Here is a 24,291-nt window from a genome sequence, read left to right on the forward strand (position 1 = left end):
CTACTGTCCCAAGTGTCTCTCACGCTGGCCCTGGGCCACCGGGCAGTCCTTATTGTTGAGCCCTGGGCTATATTGAACCTAATTAAGGACCAAATACTTTATAGCATACCTAAACTGACATTTAGAAAGTTGTGATTGGCGTAGTCTTCATTTCATTTGGAGTTATATTATTACTTTTTTCCAGCAAGAATACATTGAATTGCTCAAAACTGTCAGTAAAGACATTCATAATTATTCTTTGGAACTTTCTATACATTGAAAAAAAAAGAAGTTTCCACAAAATATTATCCCTTGTGTATTGTTCAAATGGACCACCCTTTAATTATGGTGGTGGCTGTTTTTGCCCCATTGACTTCCATTATAACCACTTTTTTTATTGCAAAGCCTTGACACCATATAATCATGCATTTTTTGGTGGTTTTCTCTCTTGGAAAAAGGTCAAATTAAATTTTTTTTACTGTTGATCATCAGTTAGTACCATTACCCTGAGATACGCCTGTGCAAAAAATGTTTTTGACATTTATATAGTTTTCTATGTAGTACAACAGAAAATTAGTGTGTGTGTGTGTGTGTGTGTGTGTGTGTGTGTGTGTGTGTGTGTGTGTGCGCACATTAATACACTTGCAATGTTTTAAAAGCTGAGGTGCTTATTTTGATTTTCTCAGATATACCAAAGTAAGTGTGCAAAGGTCTTTCTCACACACAAACACACACTTCACTCCATATAAACACCAGAAACTAAGTTTTTTTTGCACAGCAACTAATGATCATAAGTAAAAATGACACATTTTCCCTCTTCCCAACAGGGAAAACCAGCAACAATCAAAAATGTATGATTATATGGTGTCATGGCATTGCAATCAAAAATGTTTTTATAATGAAAGTCAATGGGGCAAAAACAGGCACCAACATAAAGGAAGGTTAATACATTTGCTCAGTGTATTGTTGAGTTTTTGAAAAATTTCTAAGCATTTTTCCAAAATATGTGTCAAAGTAAGAATTGTCACCAAAAATCCTTCCATTTGGTAAAAGGCAGAGAAAGTTGTGGCCAAATTTAGACTCAAAATCACCCCAAAGTGAATGGAAACATTCTCTCAACACAGAGAGGTTAAGCAGCACAATTGTTTTCAAGATTGATAATAATAATAAATGTTTGGTGAGAAGTAAACCAGCATACTATATACATGAAACACTGAAGAATTTACTATCACAGGAACAAATTATGATACTGTCTTTAAATTTAATATTTTGAATTATTGTTTTGACCATTTTGAGCTTTTTACGATAGGACAGTACATACAGTACTGACAGAAAGTGAAGACTGAAAGAGGAAGAAATAAATAAAATTGGCAAAGTGTAAGTCAGCAGCATAGTTGCACTATATATAAGTGCACTGCCCAATAGGCTATAATGTTACGTTATTTTGTATTTCTTTTTATTTTTGATAAAATCAAAAGATTAATCTTACCAAACCCAAACATTCAAACAACAGTGTCTGGTAAATTTATTACATTAGTTAGCAACGGACAATTTATTACATTCACAAGCATCATCTTTAAAAAGGCACAACCATTACACTTTAGAAGCATTCAAACCCCTTATTTATGATTGTCAAATCATGTGAATAAATGTTTGTACTTCAGAATTTGTTAGAGCTGCCTGAGGCTGGTGTGCTGTAGCTTGTTTACAACAAGGGCATCAGGGTGTTCTTTCAGCATTAACAAGCCTCTTCAGACAGTTTATGGGTTGCTGCATAAAATCTGAAAGTATCACGCAAAGTTTGAAGGGCAGACAAGAACAAAGAGCAAGCTGTGTAAAGCAGACAGACCTGTGATGTTCATTTCTGTCACTAATTAGATCAATCCCAGACCACTTACTTCTATCACATTATACTCTACTGACTAAAACATTCCGCCACTAATATAAGTCTTGATAGGTTTAAGAAAATTATTATTGATTGCAGATTTCAATGAACATTTTTTAGGGTTTTCAGCTGGATAAAAAAAAAAGATGCTAGCAACTTATTAAGCCACAATCTATTTAATTTTTTTCTTTGAAGAAGACACAAGGCTAATTCCGTCTGAATAAAATTAGCACTAAACCACTTTGGGAAAGAAAAAAAGTCATCTTTAGATTAGATTAGACTAAATAAAAACTTAACAAAGCTGTTGGCAATGTGTTGGCACAAGGACACAGGGGCTTTAAAATTAATATCTGAGCAATCGCTGAGAGAAAATTAGAGTTTAATTCTAAATATAAAAACCTTTGCAAGTAAAGTGAAACAGAACTACAATACTGTTTAATATTTGAGGTCAGTAATATTTTTGTTATGCTCATAAAAGCTACGTTTATTTGATTATAAGCTAAAACAGTAATATTTTGAATAGTAATTACAATTTAAATTGACAATTATTTTATAATAAATTTTTAAATGTGGCAACTTTTAGACAATATTATAGATGATACTAATACACTGTTTTGTGCATTATATCATAGTTAGACTTTTTTTTTCAATATTTCATTTTGGAAACAGAAATGCATTTTTTAAAGATGCTATGATGAATAAAAATTGAAAACAACAGCAAAAGCAAAGGAATTTGCTATTTTAAAATCCCAATTGAAATCCCAAATAGACGCAAATTTTCTCAAAGTTTAAGGAATACAAAGAGTGTGTGCGACAAACAACAATATTAGTCCAAAAACATAAAAAATGAGATAACTATGTGGCATTAATTGTATGTGTGAACTTTGTATACAAAAAAGTTTGGGGATATTTTTGCGCGACTAAGAGTCTGCATTTAAATCATTAAAAATAGCATTACATTGCCAAACTTCTTTGTCCCCTAAGAAGAATGGAGATGCCGCTTGCTGTCATGTATGCTTCGGACATTAAGTGGCAAATCCTCTGAAAAAAAATAAATAAATAAAAATGAGAGCGAGCCAACATCGAAAAATTGACGGCTTTTAGAGATGCTGGGAAACAATACTTGAATCGAAAAGGAGAACAAAAACCAGGGAAAAATCCACCTAATGAGGTGAGTGGAAGAACTGTATATGTGATGTGATCTCAAAATTAGTTCACTTATCAAAATAAACCACATACCATATATAATAATAAAGCTCTATTAATGCATATTTCCCACCAGTATTTGTAAACTACAGCAAGCAGAGTTTATTTGTTTAAATATATATTTATATCATAGGATGGCGGAGCACGAGAACAGTTTGAAGTAGTATTCACACAGTTGAGTGGTGGCACCTTTTCTAAATAATTGACAATATTTAGCTATGATGTGTGTCTGCATTGTATTTATTTATTGCTGTATTTATTTATTTATTGTTTATTGTTAATAATCAATTGTTATTGCCTGTACTGTAAGAAGGTCTATGTATTGTAAATTGTTTGTCTGGTATTTTCAGTTTTTTAATAATAATAATAATAATAATAATAATAATAATAATAATAATAATAATAAACTTGAAGTTTCTGTTACTGTATTAAAACAAAGATAAAAAAAATCTGATCTTTAGTGGTTTAAATTAATAGGATGAATTGGAGTTATACTGTTATTCCACACCAAGTGTGCCGCAAGCCTGCGTTTGAGTGAAGGTCTCTGCCGTTAGATCACCCCCTGGGGGCTGGCTGCAGTACAAGTCATAAAGCCTGCCTCCTCCGTGTTAATGAAGGAGACTTGAGCCCAAATAAAAAAATTAATTACACTTGCAATAAACTGTCCCGAAAGATGGTTCTGGTCGATTAATGCATTGGTTATTGTGCTGAAATAGGTGCAGATCTTCATTTTTGTAAACAGTTTGTTTTTAGCAGTAATTTAATGCTGGGCGTTTCATCGTGATTGACAGTTGTGATTGACAGTTTCTCAAAGCAGTGCGTCTGAGCTTCGGCAGAAGACTGAAGTGTTATTATTCGATTTCTGTGTTATTTTACCATGACAAAATGAGTTCAGCAGTAAACTACAATTTCTGACATACATGATCCTGGTGGAACACTGTTTATTCGCTAAGGTCAGGGCTTTTTTTGGGCTTTATTAATTTGCTGATACACGTACGCCTAGCCACCCAGATAGCAAAATACAGTAGGGCCAGTCGGATTCCAGCCGGAGACTTACCCCTCAGAGCTCAGACTGACTACCTCTGCTGGACCTACTCCGGATGCCTAGACTCTCTGCCCGATTCCAGCCCGAGTCAATCGAGCCAGATGCGCCGGCCGAGCGAGCCAGCGCTGCCGCATGCGAGCCGCATGCGAGCCGGAATCAGCCTGCGACGCCGCGAGTAGGTTATGCGCTGCGCCTAGAGCTGGCGCGATTGAATATATAAAACCCTCATATTTGTTAACGTTATTACATCCATTTGTGTTGATATGACAGCAAACGCATGCTGAGAAGTTCGGGGGGCGTGGTTGCTTTTACATAAAGCGTTTGGTTGGAAGCTTGACTCCGCTCATTTTCGCGGCTCCTCCTCTGGCTCCATCAGACAGTCCTTCTGCGCATGTCAAGGCTCCAATTTCAGCAGTCTTTTGCGACAGTTTGTGCCCGTCAAGCAGGCGTTTTGCCCTCAAAGCGTTCAATGGGAAAAGGGGCTGTCGCGTCGTCCATATTTTTTACAGTCATTGTTCCACACTAACTAGACATATACCGTTCTTACAGATTACATTTTAGTTATGTAACAATAACTTTAGATTTTTAATACAAACAAAGAAAAATCTTATCTCCTTTTGTTTTCTATCTTTAAGTAAAAAAAAAAGTGTGTGTGTATATATATATATATATATATATATATATATATATATATATATATATATATATATATATAATGTTTACAACCCAGATGGAAAAAAAACATTTTTACTTAAAATGTGAAAATATGGACTCATATAGTTCTTATAAAGGCCTCAATAAAAAAAGATGGAGAATGAGTCTGCTTACTGAGCGCTCTGGAGTGATCTGGGTTTCTGATGCCTTTACCCCGTAACCTCTGCAACAGCATTGTAGATGACAGCTGTTTGACCAGGTAGACCGCCAGAGAGTAACTCTGAAAAAAGCAGATATTTCACTACATACACTCACAGCTTGCACTAAAATAGTATCCAATGTTCATGTATTTTAATAAAAGAATGTGAAAAGTAAAATAATCTGTTAACTATTACAATGAGATACTAGAACTAATATATAACACATAGCAGGAAAACCTACTGCAGAGATGAAGCTTCTTTTAGGCATCATTTATTTATATTTTCAGGTCAGATCTTACATCATCCTTTTATCAGTGCCATATGAGCAGCTTCTATAATAAAGAGCCCTTCAGATTCAGTGAGAAGGTACAGCTCATATAATTTTCAAGACTCCTGTGCAAGAGTGAAAAATTTAAGGAATCTACCACAGAGAGAACTGGGATTGCTTATTGCTTGCTGAGGCAAGTTATACGATAAAAAATGACATCATTCATAAAGCAGAATATCAAATGTAGGAGCAGTGATGTTTAATGTGCATCTGTAGCACAAATGAATGAACTCTTATGTGTCTACAGTTATGCTTGGGGCAGTTTCTTTTCTCAAAATATAAATTACTTTTCTTAATATGTATTGGAAATTCTTTAAAAATGTATTTCTTAAACCTCAAAGGTAAATGAGCATTCATAAAAATGACAGTATTTCATTTAATAAGATGAATAGAAAAAATGGCCACACTTTACAATAAGATTTCAGGTGCCCAGGTGCGGTTCAGTTGGCCGGCCCTAGCCCGGTTGAAAGAGGTGTGCCAGAGCACAGTTCAGTTGGGCTTTAGCGCAGTACAATTGTTGTGTGAGTGCAAAGCGCATCTGAGTGCAAAGCTAAAGACGTGACATCTCTTTTAAAGGACTGTTTAATATGGATTTATTAATCATTCCTACTTTTCAATGAAAGCAAACAGTCATAGTTTATTAAAGACGCAAACCCCCAGCTGCATAACAGCTGCACCTTTAGCAAACCTCCTAATACCTGCAGCGCAATGACTTTCCTGAACATTTCTGAGCATCAAAAGTGGTGGATCTGTTTGGCAAATTATTTGACTGTGTGTCACTGCATATCAAACGACTTAAAATAATCCAAAACAACATAACTAAAGCAATGTCCAGTGTCTGGAGCGAAATCGCTTTTCTTCTGTTAAACTAAACAGTCACATCATCGATGATGTAAGCATGCGTGGGCTTGGAAGGCAAAAAATGCAATGTGAGTGCAGGCCAAGGGGAAGATGAGAGGGGGGAAAAATCACGCCTGGGCACGGTTTAAGACAACAGTTCCTAGTGTGAGTACACCCTAACATTAACTAATACAACCTTATTGTAAAGTGTTACTGAAAAAAATGTGTTTAATGCATGGCACAACACACAGAATAGAGAACCTATTTCAGCTATTAAAACACAATAAATGTTTCCGCTAGAATTTTTTGTCATTTTCATATGAACATCTTAAAGCCAAAGTTATCAGTAACCATTATGTGATCGCAAATGGCTGCAAAGTGAGGGCTAAAATAATTTATACTTCAAAAAGAGCTCCTGTAACTTCTGCTTAATTTGCCCTATTACAATATTTACTTCCCACCTTTAGCCTGAGAAGTTGTTGAAGTGAAGAACAAAAGGCAAACTTAATAAATACTAAAGTCTTTGAGGTAAAGGAATTAATAACCTACCCGTCCAATTTCTGAGGTCCATGACACTACAATTGTGTTGGGGACAGTTGTGGATAGTCTGATCAGTGAGGTAATGTTGATGGGTCTGCTGGGCCTTTTTGGTTCCACGCCATTTTTGGTAGGAGGCAGATAACCCTGTCGAAAAACAACAGAAACAGGAATTTATGTATAACCACATATTTAGTCGGAAAAATAGACACTTCCAACTAACAGCACTATGTAAAATTCTGAGGTTTGGAGGATTTGATGATTCATTAAATTAAACAATGTGCCTCTGTGACTGATAGATGGACAAAAGCACGACAGTTTGACTTACTGGGAGATTACATGGTTTCCCATTGACTTTTACACAAAGGTTAGGGGGAAAGTGGTCCTCCTGAGGGCAGCTTGTCTCTGATAGACAAAATCTGGAGAAAGGCATATTGGTAATATAATCAGAAAAAAAGAGTCTAGACATTTACTCTAATGCTTCATATAATACTAATGTACATTTTTTACTGATATCGAACAACTTACCGTAACTGTACTTGCACTGTAAAGTCACATTTGGTCCCCGATATGTCCCTGCAAAAAGAAAGTTAAAAATCATCATTTGATATGTTAATGAAATAAAAGATTATTCATGATTAAACACATACAAAATATAAGCTTTTTTTTACATAATGTATATTTGTGTGCTGTAAATTAATTAGGCATATATAATTAATTACACACTTAAAAAAAAAAAAATATTGTTGTTTAGAATATTCATATATATATATATATTCATATATATATATATATATATATATATATATATATATATATATATATATATATATATATATATATATATATATATATATATATATACAGTTAAAGTCAGAATTATTAGCCCCCCTTTGATTTTTTTTCTTTTTTAAATATTTCCTATATGATGTTTAACAGAGCAAGGAAATTTTCACAGTAATTCTTATAATATTTTTTCTTCTAGGGAAAATCTTATTTGTTTTATTTTGGCTAGAATGAATGCACTTACATTTAAAAACCCTTCAAGGTCAGAATCATAAGCTCCGTTAAGCTAATTTATTTTCAACAGTGTACTGAACAAACCATCATTATACAATAACTTGCCTTATTATCCTAAGCTGCCTAGTTAAAGCTATAAAGCCTATAAATTGCCTTGAAAAACATCTAGTAAAATATTGTTTACTGTCATCATGGCAAGATAAAATGAATCAGTTATTAGTAATGAGTTATAAAAACTATTATGTTTAGAAATGTGTTGAAAAAAATCTTCTCCTCGTTAAACAGAAATTGGGGAAAAACATAAACAGGGTGGCTAAAAATTCAGAGGGGTTAATAAATGTAACTTCAACTGTATATCAAGTAATAAATATATAATAAATATACACAGTACAGAGGCATATGTTATGTAAATACAAACTTATTTTTGGGTGTGATTATTCACAATAGCAGTACTATTGCGCCAAAGTCCAACACCCCATCACTTGTTAATTTGGGATTTTGCTTTATTACATTTAGTTACATATTATGAACAAACCAACTTACATTGAGCTGCTGACTTGTTGGACCTGCTGTGGCGTCAAAGCAAATGCAAAACACGTTTCCTGAAACCTCTGGCTATTATCTGAAGCTGTAGAGACAGAAAGAAAAAGTAAACTTAAACAATTTTACATAAAATTCGAGTTTTTCAATTCTACATTAAAAGACTGCTGTGACAGACACCTAACAAGATTGTAAAAAACAGATAGCACAGTGAAAATTTCATACATATTTTGTGGGCTCTAAAAAAAGCTCAGAATAAGTTTAAATATGCAAAGCATTTCAACCAGTCCTAATTATTTAAGATAAGTCTTTTTAATGTTTCATTCTCAATAGCCAGGCGAGATTCTTATCCGCATAATTCCAGCCATATGTGAAGGGCTACAATCAAAGCTGGAAGAGTAATGTTACAGTCTTCTCCCCCCACTCTGAACCCTGTCCAGCTTAAATAACATCAATATTCCTTCAAAACAAACTTTTCTGGGAATGCTCATATCATTCTAGCTCAGTTCTTTTCCAATGTCATCCAAGGGAGAGACTCAGACTGTTCTTCTGTTTCCAAGGGTTCGAGGACCAGATAAACAGTGTGTCTAAAGCCATTATGGTTACAGGCGGCAAACAGTTGCTATGAGGGAGCGCATGTTTGAAAATTAACTACAGATTATGTGAGGATTGCTATTGATTGAAAACATTTGTTGTTGCACTAGCAGATTCAGCCGGCAACAAGTCATGAAAGTCATTTGGGAATGTGCTGTTAATTACACTCAGTAACAATAAGACTGCTATAATAACACAGACCTGCATCTGTTTGATTGCAGTAAAACTCCAAGTATCCAATCCAATTAGACTCTATATTTAGTTTCTCTTCCATTTTTTCGGCATACTGCTTAAAAGATTTTCATTTATTTCACAATATTGATTGTATTTTAGTTTGCAATAATGTTTTTAAACATTGGATGTTGCCGTTTATGAGTACTGGTTTCATTCAAAAGTGAGATAACTGATTATTATATATATTTTACAATATTTATTTATTGGAAAAAGGCTTTGCGTTGCCATATTACTGTATCTCACCAACAGGAAAGAGTTTATGAACTTTAGCTTCGGTAAGAACTTGGTCACATACTCACTTCATTTTGCTGAAGGTCCATTTACAAACAAGCATTTCAACCCTGGATTTTCAGAAAGATTCAAACTAAATGATAATGCTGTGCTGACTATATTAGAGCCAACAGTAATGTCACACTACACAAGTCTGAGTAATCACATTACCACTATTGCTTTGTACCGTATGTTTCACAGATTGTTTCATTTGTACTTATTATTTATACGTTTTTAAGCTAAATCATAGCAGCGTCCATCTATAAAGGATATGGTCTATTAAACACAAGTTCACATGAGTGAGCACACAGCTGTCCTTTCAAAGTTTGTGACCATATCTTAGAAGCAAAGATTCAGTGTAAAATGCTGTTTGTTTAATGTTCAGAGTCTACAATCTACCACACCTATTCAAGCTGTGCTCCAATGAGGGGCTATAAACAACGCGACATAATGTGCATCCCAAATAGCATACTTATACACTATTCTAAGCCATTTTGTTGTATAAACAGTGAAAGTATAGTGATTTCATTAAAAATTAATCATAAAAAATAAGTTGATGCACTTATTCAACTGATTAAAAAAGTGTGGAAGTTGATAATTTCATGCATTCAACGTTCCCAGCTTTTCTCTAGTAACAAAAGGGGAAGAGCTATGGGATGACCGTAGATATATATATACTAGATATCGCATGCGAGCCTTGTGCATGCATTAATACCACCGCAACATTTGTACTGTGCTCTCAGGATGACAAATGTCATTTAACCGCACTGATCAAGACTACAGCCAATCAGAAGATGCTGGACTTTTGCGCTGTGTAAAGTGTGGTAACGAGCAAACAAAGCATAAAAGCAGAACATTTCATAGGTAAGATTGAGTTTTTTTTTTTTTTTAGTATTTGTATGTTATGAACATTTGTGTTAAACAAGTAACTGTTTTTTTTTTTTTCATTTTCAATATGTACAACACGCATAAAAGCCTTATAAATATAATTTGCACAATATAAATAAAAAAGTTTTTAATACAAATCTCAGCAAATAAACACCCTTAATGTGTTTACTCCTTTAATAAGATTTTCATGGTAATGTTTCCTTTCACTGTCTCATTAAGGCAAACATCTGAGATAAATAAGTTATATCTCTGAACTTTAATAATAAACTGGTAAAAAATTATGCGCTTTCCACCTCCTTGTTTTCAGAATCAGCTGCAATAACTTCTTGAGAGTTTTGCCCTTAAGTCTGCATCGACGTATACTCAAAACCAAGAAAACATTCAGGAACTTTTGTGCGTCCTCCGTTCTTGCAGTCTTGAGTTTTAGAACTGAACTTTGGCAGTTGATGATGACGTTACATGAGAACCCGAGGACGCAAGATTGCTGAAGAAGGCATATTAAAAAACAGCCAATGACAAAGTGTACAGGTCTACAACTTCCCACCAGAGTCAAATGAAACATAGAAGTTTTACCTGTAGCCAAAAAAAGTTGCTTGAAGTTTTTTTGGGATAATATACAAAAAAAACATCCATTTTGCAGACCAAACATTCAATATATAAATTAAAACTTCCATAGACATTGTGTGGAGTATAAGATACTGTGTAGCTGATCAAGTAACAATGACGTACTCTCCCTCCTGTACTTTAAAGCAAACTCAGATTCACACTTACTGTATACTCCACGCTATATTTAACACATTCATAAATATATAGAGGACAATCTTACTAATGCAAATGTTCTCATCCAAAAAAAATCTTCCCAAAATAACCATCACTGCAAAACACTGACACACACAGCCAGCAGAGCCAAACATGGTTACCCCGGTAATTTAAATGTGTGAGCTTCAGTTTTTCATATATAAAACTAACACAAACCACAAATTCACACTCCATTTCCCTCTCGAGCTCGCCTGCTCAGCGTGGGTAATTTAATCATTCCTACTGACATGAAGTTATCTGATATTCTTACAAAAATAAATAGATAAACACATGCAGAGCTTTGCATTGTTTTTATACAACCGGTCCCCTCCTTGAAATTGATTGGTCAAGCTGTGTTCCCAGACTTCTGATACAGAGAACAGGACTGCTATGTTTATTATTAGCAGTGTAACTGTTGATCGCTATGCTTGTTTGTGGTGTTCCAGTGTAATAGACAGGAATAATTATTCTGAATTTAGTCATTTGGAACTAATGTGAATGGTTTTGCTTATTAAAAAATAAAAATCTATATATTTTTGTGATCTGAATGCTCTACACTCACCCCTTGAAATCTCTATTTTACCATACTGAAATGATGTGACCTTCAATGTTTCATTAAGCATTTAGCAAACTCTCCGGGCTTACTGACCACCACCTGTAGAGACGCTAAAAGCAAAGTGATGTTTGGTGATGCAATTTAAAAGTGGAGAAATGGAAAGAATTACTACTTGAATGGAAAAAAACTTGAAACAAAAAAGTATGTAGCCATACAGAAAAAAAAATAAAAAATTGTAGGCACAGAATAGTTTTTTTTGCATGATCCAATTCTTTGTACTCAATGTTACATTGTGATATCATCTAAAATGTGTTGCAATAAATATATTCTAAACGCAATTAACAATCAAGAAAATTATTTTTCTTTATTTCTCTATTGAACACAAAAGAAGCTATTTTTAAAAATGTTGGAAAATGGTAACCATTGACTTGTGGATGTCTATAACTATGGTTTCCAACGTTCTTCAAAATGATTTGTGATCAACAGAAAAAAGAAACCCATAATGATTTGGATCTACTTGAGGGTGAGCAAAAAGTGAGTAAACATATTTATTTTGGTAAACTATTTCTAGCACGCAAATACACACATGCAAAGCTTGCACACATTTGTATAGGTAGCAAATGAAAGAGACACATGAGTGTTTGTGAAGCACATTTCACTTTGTTTATGCTTGCAATTTGTAATAAATACTGTTTATAGTAAACACTACTATAATTTCTTTTTTATGCTTTTATTTTCTGTTTAACTAAATGCTAAAAAGTATTTGCTGTGGAATGACGGAAACTGTAAAAAACTATTTGAGATTATTTGAAATGTTTTAATTTAATTATGTCTACAAAGAGATTATGATAATTGTAAATGGTCTTCTTTTAATTGTGTACAATCAAAATTACAACAAATCACCATACTTTAAAAAAGTAAACAAATAGCACAGTTTTTGACATCTCAATTTGTAATAATTTCATTGTATAAGAATAACATTGACACTCCCTTATACTCATGCATTCCCTTATTTCACACACAACATTACATATTTATAGGAACTTTCGCTGTGATGAAGTCGCTAATGTTAATGTGTGCGAAATATACTATATGGATACTATATATATACTATACTATATGTGTGTTTTACATGCAATTTAAAAAGTACTGTACTGCAAAGGGATTGCTTTATGTCCAGTGCAAATTAAGCAATATAAACAACTATAGCTGGATGGCACAATTTAATTTTTCTCCTTTAATTTATTTTTGTATATTTATTGCACACCTTTTTGTACAATAAATCAAGTCTAAAATGGATTTCTTCATAGTCGAGTCACCGCATTTGCCACCATCCACAGATTTTCTACAACCCCTAGTAGGGTTGTAACAATATACCGGTATGACGGTTTACCACGATTTGAACGTGCATGATTATCATACCATGAACAATTGCATATCAACGGTTTTAACCCTTAAAGACCGAGACAGCCGCCTGCGGCTAAAAATAAGTATTGCTCTTAATAACTTTTGATCCGCTGATCCGATTCATACAATTCAAAGATTGGCATAAAGAAGAGAATCTCAGCTTTCCAGTGCTGTATCACATAACATTCGCGGACTTTCAGAGGCTCCGGAATCAGTGCGGTTACGTCATCAACATTTGACAACGCTGATTTGACAAAGAAACGCTTGTCACTGTGTCTCCGGACAAATCAGACATGATACATTGATGCATTGTCCCTCCTCCATGCCCAGATTGGTTCAAACTCGCTATATCACAACCAATAAGCATAGGTTTCGCTTTTGTTTGTGGACCAAGCTTTTTGAACAACACGGAATGAGAGATAGGCATACATTTATGCGCGGCTAAATAAAACGCAAAAAAAAAAAAGTTTTTCATTAAATAATTCTCATACTAAGTACTTTTGCATGCACAGCAGCACAGAAACATGACAAAACAGTGACACAGGAAAGACGAACTGCTGCTCTTGCTGTTTTCAAAAGACGCAAATGAAGATGCAGCTGTTTGTCTGCATTGCAGACAACCATATCCAAATCCATATCGATAGACAACCATATCCATGCTGGCACATAAAACCTAAGGATGTTCCATATTGAATCTAGTTTCGTTATGTAACTATTTATAGTATAGTAAATATTTATATCTATTTTTTACTGAGGATTTGCACCATGTTTATTTGGACTTTATTTGGACTTTGACACATTATTTATTATTTTCTTATTTTTATTTGTTCATTGTAAGTGATGTTGTTTATAGTAACTAAAAATATATTATTTGGAAAAAGTCAAATTTGCTTCACTGTTCTATTATTTTGTAACAATTGTAACATACCGTATACCGCGAAACCGTCAAACCGTGGTATTGTTTTAGACGATTATCATACCGTGAAAAATTCATAGCGTTACAACCCTAACCCCTAGCCAGAATGGGTATCTGAAGTCAGTGTTGTAAGTAAGGATGTCCAGATCCCATCACGTGATTGGAAATCGTGCAGCATGACATCACATTGTTGCAGAGACATTATTAGTTTAATGCCAGCGAAGTAAAACACAAAAGCAGCTTGAAGCAGAAAGCGTGATAATGTCTGCGGTCTGGAGGTGTTATAAAGTTGATGACGACATTGCCATAGCAAACTGTGAGATATGTAAACTTGGGATTGCTTGCCAGGTATTTTAAGTTGAGGTGCTGTTTGTTTTTAATATTATTTTTACTGCTACACTAAAAGTCCAAAAGAGAAGAATTGATGTTATTTATTACTTGATTGTTCAAGCTACTCCGCAGAAGTGATCTGTTTGTTAACAGAGTTGTTGAATTTTAAAATAAGGTGAATTATATAAAAAAAATAAGTAACATCCTGTCTGTCTTGATCTGTTGTTGTTTTTTTTTCTTTGTTTTTTTATGTATTATAGAAGTATCGGATTGGGTTTCGGTATCGGTAGATACTCAAAATCAAATGGCTCGAACTTAGACTCAAGGGCAAAAAAAAAAAAAAAAAAAAAAACTGATTGGAACATCCAAAGGTAATTTGCTAATTTTTCTGCATGCTTGGTTTTCCAGACATTATGGCGGATGGCAACAGAGAGCACAGAATATCAGCAATATGACTGATCAAGTCACCTGTCAATAAAACTCCCAGCAAAGAGTCAATTGCTATTTCTTTCAAATGAGAGTAGATGAATATCAGGACATTAACACCGTTAACCAAACATTAATAATGCTCTACCTTGTTGTTTGGGAGTGCAGTATTTATCACCATTGTTGTATCTGTGCTTACATTGACAACAAAATAGCAAACACTTTGCTTATGTGTAAGCTATATGATACTATAGCACTTTCCTCACATGATATGTGCAAAAAGTTTTGTTAAAGTGTTGTTGATTCTAACTGAAGAGGAAATTACAAATATGTGGGTGGGCATTTGGCACCTTGTGTGAAGCCATCATGTCCTCACAGTTCTTCAAAAAATTATCCAAATGTCTTAATTTCCTGCTTCTCCGTGAACCTGTTTTTCCGACTGTTACCATTTTACTTTTCTCGACACTTGCTGTGTGCTCTCCCCCTCCCAAGTGCTTTCATTCTCCATTCGTTTTATTTTCTCCATTGCCTTCATTTGTCTTTTCCCTTCTCGCACACGTACAATACATCATCCTGTTGACAGGTCTATTGACTTTGCTCTATTTCATCAGCATACACCAAAAAGAAAGCGAGGTAACGTTTTCTGAATATAAGTGTGTGCGGCATCGTTATGGAGCTAATTACTTTCCATTTAACTATGAATATTGACCAGGGCCATGCTGATGAAAGGCCAAACAGGTGCCGCTATACACCCACCTACCCATTTTCGCAGGCCGTACTTTCCTCTGGCCTTTTCTTTCCTGCTTTGCTTATATTCAGCCTCTTGTTCTCTTCCGCAGCTTCAAATCTCTCGCTTTCTTTAACATGAAACGGCAGGGGTGCAATTAGACCTGGAGAATCGACTCGACGACACATAATTAGCCTGATCTCTATTCTTACAATCAACACTGGGGAGGTAAGAGAGAGAGAGATGGAAAGAGGGAGAGACAGTGAAAATAACGGCGTTGAAGATGGAGAGAAACAAAGGGAGATTGACGGGGAGAGGCGGACAGAGGCAAAAGAGAGAGACAGAGAGAGAAAAAGGCAGATCGAGAGAGAGAGAGAGAGAGAGCAGGCACAAGTTCCCTCCCCCATGTCTAATCTAAAAATAGCACAGCAGTCTTTATCATCTGATTTGCTTCAACAGTTGGATGTAAAGTGGACGTGAAGGCCTGTGTGCTTCGGTTTGTTTCTGCAAAACCTCTCTTCATCTGCACCCTTCTTTGATTATAAATGTGACATAAAAAACTACATGATATGCATGTGTTTTTACATTTGACAATAAAGCTATGCATCAATCCTAACAATTATTGTTTCTTACTGTATTTGAAAAGTCATTTGTTGCTGAATTCAGACTGGGCTAAATAAGCATTTTGTTTTCTCTTTCACAGGAGGGGGTCTTGTGGATTAGACTCTTCATTGTGTTGACTGCACGGCAGGCTGTGTGTTGTGTGATTGATGGTGATGTCTGTGTGTTTTCCTTCTTCAGAGAGGCTGGCTGACTCATGATTCTGGATACTGAGTTAAGTAATAGTTAGACTGATGCTCACTGTGGCTGCGCAACTTTCTGTGGAATGGGTGTTCAACCAAATGAGCAAATCTTTTATCATGAAGTGAGTAATTTTATATCGCAGTAATAGTATAATTTTAGTTATTTTAATTGGGAATTTGACAAAACCTGAGGTAGTTCTTATAGTTTATTTGAATATTCTAATATAATGAACTAATATAAACCACAGAATGGAATTCAAATGAAAGGTGCTACATTTGATTGACTTTTAGTTAATTAATTTAAAAGCATGGAAATACTGTACATGTTTTTTCATTGTTGTTCATGATAAGGAGATATCAGAATCATTTCTAAGTGAACAAGTTCACTATTGTTCATTATATATAATCTATAATTAATTGCAAAAAGGAATGTTTTGTGAGCACCATTAGTGGAGTTTTTCTGAATTTCAGATTTTCTTTTATTTTAGATCAAATAAATGCAGCCCTGATAAGCATAAGAGACAAACATTTGGATACTGAGTTAAGTAATAGTTAGACTGATGCTCACTGTAGCTGCACAACTTTCTGTGGAATGGGTGTTTAACCAAGCCAACAAATCTTATATCATGAAATTAGAAATTTTAAATAAAAGTAACTGTATTTTACTTATTTTGACTGGGAATTTGACAAAACCTGAGGCAGTTCTTAAGGTTTATTTAGATAATAGAGTTCGGGAATTAACTAATATAAACAACAGAATGGAATCCAAATGAAAGGTGCTACATTTGATTGCCTTTTAGTTAATTAATTTAGAAACATACACTACTGTACAGGCTTTTTCTTTGTTGTTTATGATAAGAATGTATCAGAATCATCTCTAGGTGAACAAGTGCACTTTTGTTCAAAATATATAATCAATTAATTGCAATAAGAAGCGTTACGTGAGCACTATTAGTGGAGTTGGTTTGAATTGTAATTCCATGTGAAGCATAAAAGTACTGTACATGCTTTCTCATTGTTGTTCCTGATACTAGGTATCAGAATGATCTCTATGTGAACAAGTGTTAAAAATTTATTATCTACAATTAATAGTGATAAGAAAAGTTTCATAAGCACCATTAGTGGAGTTATTAGGCTAGCTTGTGTAGCAAGCCAGACTATTGTTATCCTATTTTTCTTCTGAGACTAAAAATTAAACTCTATCTCCTCCTAGAGCTTTCAAGCTATGACCACCAAACTCACACCAGACCTCCAAACTGGTCTGACTCGGGTTGCTATATCTTTTCCGACTGATCCGACTTTTGGTTTTCCAAAAAACGTCCCGGGACCGTCTGAAAAATCCCATTGACTTAACATTGGACCAAACTTTGTGACCTCATAACTCTGCATCAGACTGTCCTACAGGCTTCTAACTGGGCTCATTTAACTCAGACTACCTAACTGCCAATAACTGATGAGCTTTTAACTTTCTGGCCACACCCTAGCAACCACTTTTGGGACCCTAGAAACTGTCCCATAGACTTCCACTGCAAAAGTCTCTCATTGACTTTACATTGGGTCAAACTTTGTGAGCTCATAACTCTACATCAGACTGTTGCACAGACTTCTAACTGGGCTCATTTAACTCAGACTACCAAACTACCAATAACTGATGAGCTTTTAACTTTCTAGCCACACCCCTAACAACCAGATACGGCACCCTAGCAACGGTCCCATAGACTGCAATTATAGAGGTTCAGATTGATATCGTCATGCTGCAGTGTGATAGAGACATGGGTGTTGCTTTTAACTGTTCCTACTGGCAAGAAGCTTTGATACATCATCAGTCTAAGCTGCCAATCCACTCCATAGCAACAAAACAGACTAACCTAGCAACAGCAGCTATATCTCAGTATTAGAACATCGTAGAGAAGCGGGGGTTGGCTTGTTTGACTCATGCTAGCACACCATCCATCCATCCCTGCATCATCCATCCATCTATCCATCTATCCATCTATCCATCTATCTATCTATCTATCTATCTATCTATCTATTCATACTTTTTAAAACTGTTTAAACTAAATAAACTATTACCATCAGGCTTTCACAAGCCAGCCTCAAAGTTTGTTCTCAAACTTTAAGAATCTAGTTCTGAATTGTAATATCTAGGCATGGTGCAGTATACGATTCAAATGGTATGACAACCATGGACAAAAAGATCACTGTTTCACTGTATTACAGTTTTGTGATTACTGCTTTTAACTGTTCTTTTAATTGTCTGGGTAAAAAAAAATTTTATCCCCATTCAACACAACATATTTTATTTTAAGAAACATTTAAAATAGTTTGGAACAGTAAACATGTCAGGCTAAATAATTAAAATAAATAATTGCTTTCTGTTATATTTAGTAGTTTAAAATACAGAAATTTCTTTACAACTTGAAAAGGAATCTTTGAATTTCTTTCTTTTCTTTGGATATAAATAAGCCACTGCACTGTGCAGGTCTAGCATGGTTGAATGTTGGTGTATAAGCAATTTGTTTTTCAAATGTTTCCTGAATTATGGGTTGTCAGCAGCTATTGATATTGAGAGTCCTTTTTGGCAAGAGATACTGTTGCCCTAAAAACTAAATAAAATAGTCATAAAAAACAAAAACAAAAAAAACTTAAACATTAAAACCGGTTATGGTTCTTGTAATATCTCAAACCCAATATTACTGTCTTATTGTATTTATTGTAAGCATAGGAGAAAAACTTTTGAACACTAGTGCAAGTCTTACGTATTTTAAATCCTACAGTAAATGTAGAATTATATAAAGGGCAAGCAAGCTTCCCACAATTATTTGTGAGAGTAATTAATATTACTCTTATGCTTATTTTAGCAACACTGCAGTCGCTCATCTGCATATTACTCATACAACCGGTTTAATTCGGTCCTGAATTGTACAAGATGCCAAATACATTGAAAAGCATGCACACCCTTATCTTTGAGACCCACTTGACTGTAAACGGATCTGTTTACACTCTCGTCCCACTAATACCACACCGGAGATCAACTTAGGTATTCGTGTAAACACAGTCGGTGATGTTTCAACAGAACGTAAACAGACAGGACTGCTAAAAATACAATTCAGACCACTGCAGCCTATCACTACTGAAATATGTCCATTTGGCCAGAGAGAAAAGAGTGTGATTAAAGACAACACAGGAAACGGTCCTGCTTTAGAAGCCTGGGTACAAGACACAAAATTGTGAGGGTTTGATTTAACAAAACTGTGCTGTAGATTTAGCATTGCCCACACACACAGCCCCACACTAAGCCTCTGTAGGTCATTCGCCTTAACGAAAACACAGCTAGGATACTCTAAACCCGGCATACATGCCAATAAAAATTCCTCTCAGTCTTTTTGCAGTACACCAAGACAGAAAGAGAAACACAAAGAAACCGAGAGACAGAAATCGAAACAGAAAGAACCACTGTGTGCAGCTGCTAATATTGAATTATCTATTCGTCTGTTATACACTCTGTTTACATGCATTCTTAGCTTTGCCAATATTTTGTTGTTTGCGGTAACTGCGTGCCATTAAAGCTATTTTCAATTTGAAACTGATAGAGACACCCATTTTAAATAACTTCATTTAATTAACAAACATTTCTGACACTTATCTGAAGTGGTTTTTATTCAGAAGGTTATATATGATTTGGTTGGTAACTAGAAGATGCATACCGCACTGCTCTCTTCGTGTAGGAGTACATTCATGCTGAGACACATCTCTGCTAATTAATAAAACACACTGACTTCCTTTGCATGACGTAAATAAACCGAAAAAGGCTCCAAGTTCTTTAAATGCTCCTATATGCCAGCATGCCAGAGGGTGATTGAGATGATGACTAATGCACGCATAGTGCATGGATCACTCCGATGAGAGAAGAATAATGATGACAATGATGATAATGAGATTATGGAAAATAAATAAATACTCGCTTCCTGTGGTGTAAGAGGCAGGGGGCAATGATATGCTGTTAGAGCATTCAGAGATAAATACATTGTCAAAGCACAAGGAAAATCACGCACGCCAGATTAAATAAAAGGGCAAATAATGCTGGAAAACATGCTTTGACATGGATCTAAACGTTTCTCTTTTTTAATGAAACTTCCTATTGACTTAGTCTTGATTTATTTGTGAAGACTGATGCAGAAAGTCTAATTTTTTGCAAATAACTTTATTCAAGTTGCCTGATGCCATAAATTCAGACTTTATTGGTGATGATAACAAAACCAAGATGTCTTCAGGACACTTTTCCCCCCCGTATTTTTAACCAATGATCTTATCCATCTCCTCAAAACTGCCCAATATTTCCGCCACAGGTGCTTCATTAATTGGCTATCTTGTTCTCTTTGTAAGGGTGGCAGACTGCCAAATTGTCTGTGTCTTCGTTGTACCACTTTTACCTCATTATTTTTATCAAGAGATGCCGAAGGTCAAGTGAGCCAACGCTGCAACTTAATATGTAGTTCAATGTTGCAGGCAAGTTTGGCTTAAGTGAGAAATAAAGTGTAGGCCTAAATTCATGTTTTCATTCATATCATTGTTCAACTTTTTAGGTTGAAAAAAAAAAAACATACTAATTCTCAAATAAATACATTGTAGGGTGTTGTGATATTGAAAAAAATGTGATAACATGCTACATAATTTTATATTGGAAACACTTTACTTGAACGGTTGTTCATAAGACTGTCATAAAGCCTTTACAATCAGGACATGACACGCCATCTTAATGAGAAGTCAAGTCATTAAGAGTCAATTACTAAGCTATGACATCTTAAATGCAAAGATGACATTGTTTGTTATGAAAACGTGTCAAATGAATTTTATAACAGCATCATATACATTTGCTTGAACTACAGTGGTACAAGCTGAAATTGTCATTAAAACCTCATTAAATAACAATGATGCTCTTAAAAATGATTGTTTGTTGACTCTTTTATTGAGACATTTAATGACAAATACAGTCCACTGTATTTACAGTGATGTGATATGTTCCACTGAATTAATCAGAAAAATATTCATGACAAAACTATAATGGCCTCATGACAATCATATTTATGAAAGATTTATGACAAGTTATGTTGTCTTGGTAATGTCAAGCTGTAGTGACAAAGACAAAAACTGATTGTGATGTATCTGTTTACGTTAAATTGTCAAAACCAACAATGCCATCTTTGCATTTAAAATGACATAACATAATTAACACTAAATAACAGTTGTCATAACCATAAAATCTCATTCACATTCATGATTTGTTTCATGTTATGATTATAAAGGCTCAGTCTTATGAACACCCCCTTCAAGTAAAGTGTTATCATTATATTTGATAAGCGATACGATATATATATTTTATTTTAAAACCAATACATTTCAAAATATTTCTAGAAAAATAAAAACACTACAGCTGCATTTACATTTGCATACTTTCATACTATATAGTACGATAAAAACAGTATGTGAGAGGCACCCGGGTGACTTACGACTTCCGGCGAGATTCAGAAGTCCACATCGAATAGAAGTTACGCTTTTCCAAGATGCACCAAGAGAGAATTCATGGGTAGGTCATATGAAGATGAAAAAATGGCGGATGTATGTCCGAGTTCCATTCATACTACTGACATTCGTACTGTATAGAACGTACTTTTCCAACTGCCGAGTGGTACATTTAAATTCAAATTGTGTTTTACTGACAGGTACCAATGAAACATTTGTATTAAATCAGTCATTTATTGCGACCCTTTGCGATGTGTACTGTATATATTGCAAAATGACCATTTGTGATATTTAAATAATATAAAGTGCAGCCCTAATATATACAGCACCAGAACATTTTCTGTGCTGTAAATGGAAAAAGAGTACTAAAGGTTGACAGATTATCCTTAAATATTTACTTTATGAGAAGCACACATCCTGCAATCTGTTGCTGGTTAGCAAGATAGAAACAAAACAATAATTACTTTCAGCAATCACCAAGAGTAAACAGATGTACAATGTTACAAATAAATTTTATTATAAATAAATACTGTTATCTTGAGTTATAATGCTAATTTTATTCAGAGTTTTAGGTGCTTACCAGAGAACACAGCATTTATCATTAACCTTATTATTTCTAACATTATTTATTAAAACAATGAGGAAAAAGATTCAAGACACCACACACTGTTAACAAATAACAGCACAGCCCTGCTAAACAGGCTCATCATTTTACAAATCCCCCAACAACTCATTCAGGACACCTTAAAACTAGCAAAAATAACTAAACTAGTCTTAAGCACTTGAAATGAAAGCTGGGATTGGATGTTATTGAAAAATAATGAATGATTAAATAAAGCTCAATGACAACTCAAATATGGACAAGATGATCAAACATGTCATTGTTTTACCCAGACTGACGGTGTAGGATCTATTTGGTTAGCATTTAATGACTAACCACATTTCTCACTTGCCTGGTTATCAATTCAAAATAGCTGACTTCACACTTCACATTATATTAATACGGCAAGGCTAAATCGCTCCCTGTAAAAGAACATACTGTCTCGCTAATGCTGCTGGGATTGTTTTGTCTGTACCACATATCACCTTTCACATGTGAAATGTGAAACCTATATGACTGTGAAACAAACTGTCAAATGTTTCAGCGGGCTGATCCAAGCACCTTTTCTAAAACACTGAAAACATAAATGTGATCTCAAGGCATATAGTTAAAAAAATATTAAAGGGTGATCATTATATGGCAGTAGCACTAAAATTAACAGCAAAATAAAAATTTATTATTTCCTTACCATGATAGAAAATTGTAACAACTTGCGTGTAGTTCATTTACCTAATTTACAAATATGTTTTGATATAGAAAGAGCAAAAATATTTTGCATATGTCCAATAAATTACTGCAAACAACTACTACTGGTCTGTAAGATTGTTATTATTCATATTTGTAATTTAGAAATGATTTAATAAGTGATAAATGCAGGGGCGGCATGGTGGCTCAGTGGTTAGCACTGTCAGTGTCACCTCACAGCAAGAAGGTGACTGGTTCGAGCCCCAGCTGGGCCAGTTGACATTTCTATGTGGAGTTTGCATGTTCCCCCCGTGTTGGCGTAGTTTTCCTCCGGTTGCTCCGGGTTTCCCCACAGTTCAAACACATGCTTTGAAGGTGAATTGAATAAGCTAAATTGGTTGTAATGTGTGTGTGAGAGAATGTGAGTGTATGAGTGTTTCCCAGTACTGGGTTGCCGCTGGAAGGGCATTCGCTATGTAAAACATATGCTGGATAAGTTGGCGGTTCATTCTGCTGTAGCGACCCCTGATAAATAAAGAGACTTTGTCTATATTTATATATATATATATATATATATATATATATATATATATATATATATATATATATATAAAGAGTCTGAAATGTCCTTTGAAAATTAGCATTTTTACTTGTGTGTAAGTTTAGTTATTTAGGTTTATGGCAAAGAATACACTTTTTTTAAAGGTCTTTAAAATTAAATAACTCAAAAAAAAATTGTCAATTTTTGATGGAAATTTCAAACGGCATAGAGGTTTTTGCATCTGAACATATATGAAAATATAAATGTATTTATAATCATATATATGTATACATATATATATAAACACACACCCACACACACAAATATATATATATATATATATATATATATATATATATATATATATGAAACGATACTTTTCACTAAACAATTCTGTAACTTAGATTAATAATTAGAATTTTTTTGAGCACGAAATTGTAATATCATGAGCATTTAGTTATTATCATGTGGTATTGTAACGATGGTGAAAATAATCTTCAACATGACAGTAATGAATTATAGGAGCAATTTTCTAGGGTTTTGGTGTATGCTTGAATTTTACAGCACTGTAAAAATACTCAAATGTCTCTGTCAATGTTTTCAAACATTAATATTTGATTTACCAAAGTCACATAAGTGGCAATTTCACATCTGTCACATCCATAGGTGTCACATCCATAATGAAGCTTTTCCCTCCTAAATGGAAATATGTCAGATAAAATAAAATGAATCATGTTTGTTCTACAGTGAGACAACTAT

General features: G+C 34.4%; 1 protein-coding gene across 21 annotated transcripts in view; it reads right to left on the minus strand.

The window, feature by feature from the left end:
- Positions 1–24,291, minus strand: part of pias1a (protein inhibitor of activated STAT, 1a) — a 65,631-nt gene that overhangs the window by 11,782 nt on the left and 29,558 nt on the right. For all 21 annotated transcript variants that reach the window (XR_015495843.1, XR_015495841.1, XR_015495839.1 and 18 more), the window contains exons 3-7: positions 8,238–8,322; positions 7,203–7,250; positions 7,003–7,093; positions 6,687–6,821; positions 4,944–5,049 (exon numbers count right to left, since the gene is read on the minus strand). Coding sequence is in view for 2 of the 21 variants with exons in the window: in XM_087261361.1 (XP_087117487.1) it covers positions 4,944–5,049; positions 6,687–6,821; positions 7,003–7,093; positions 7,203–7,250; positions 8,238–8,322 (465 nt within the window). In the remaining 19 variants the exon portion in view is untranslated. The remainder of the gene's footprint in view (positions 1–4,943; positions 5,050–6,686; positions 6,822–7,002; positions 7,094–7,202; positions 7,251–8,237; positions 8,323–24,291) is intronic.

The sequence above is a fragment of the Danio rerio genome, chromosome 7 (genome assembly GCF_052040795.2).
Source record: "Danio rerio strain M-AB ecotype USA chromosome 7, GRCz13ab, whole genome shotgun sequence".
NCBI classification, from domain to species: Eukaryota; Metazoa; Chordata; class Actinopteri; order Cypriniformes; family Danionidae; genus Danio; species Danio rerio.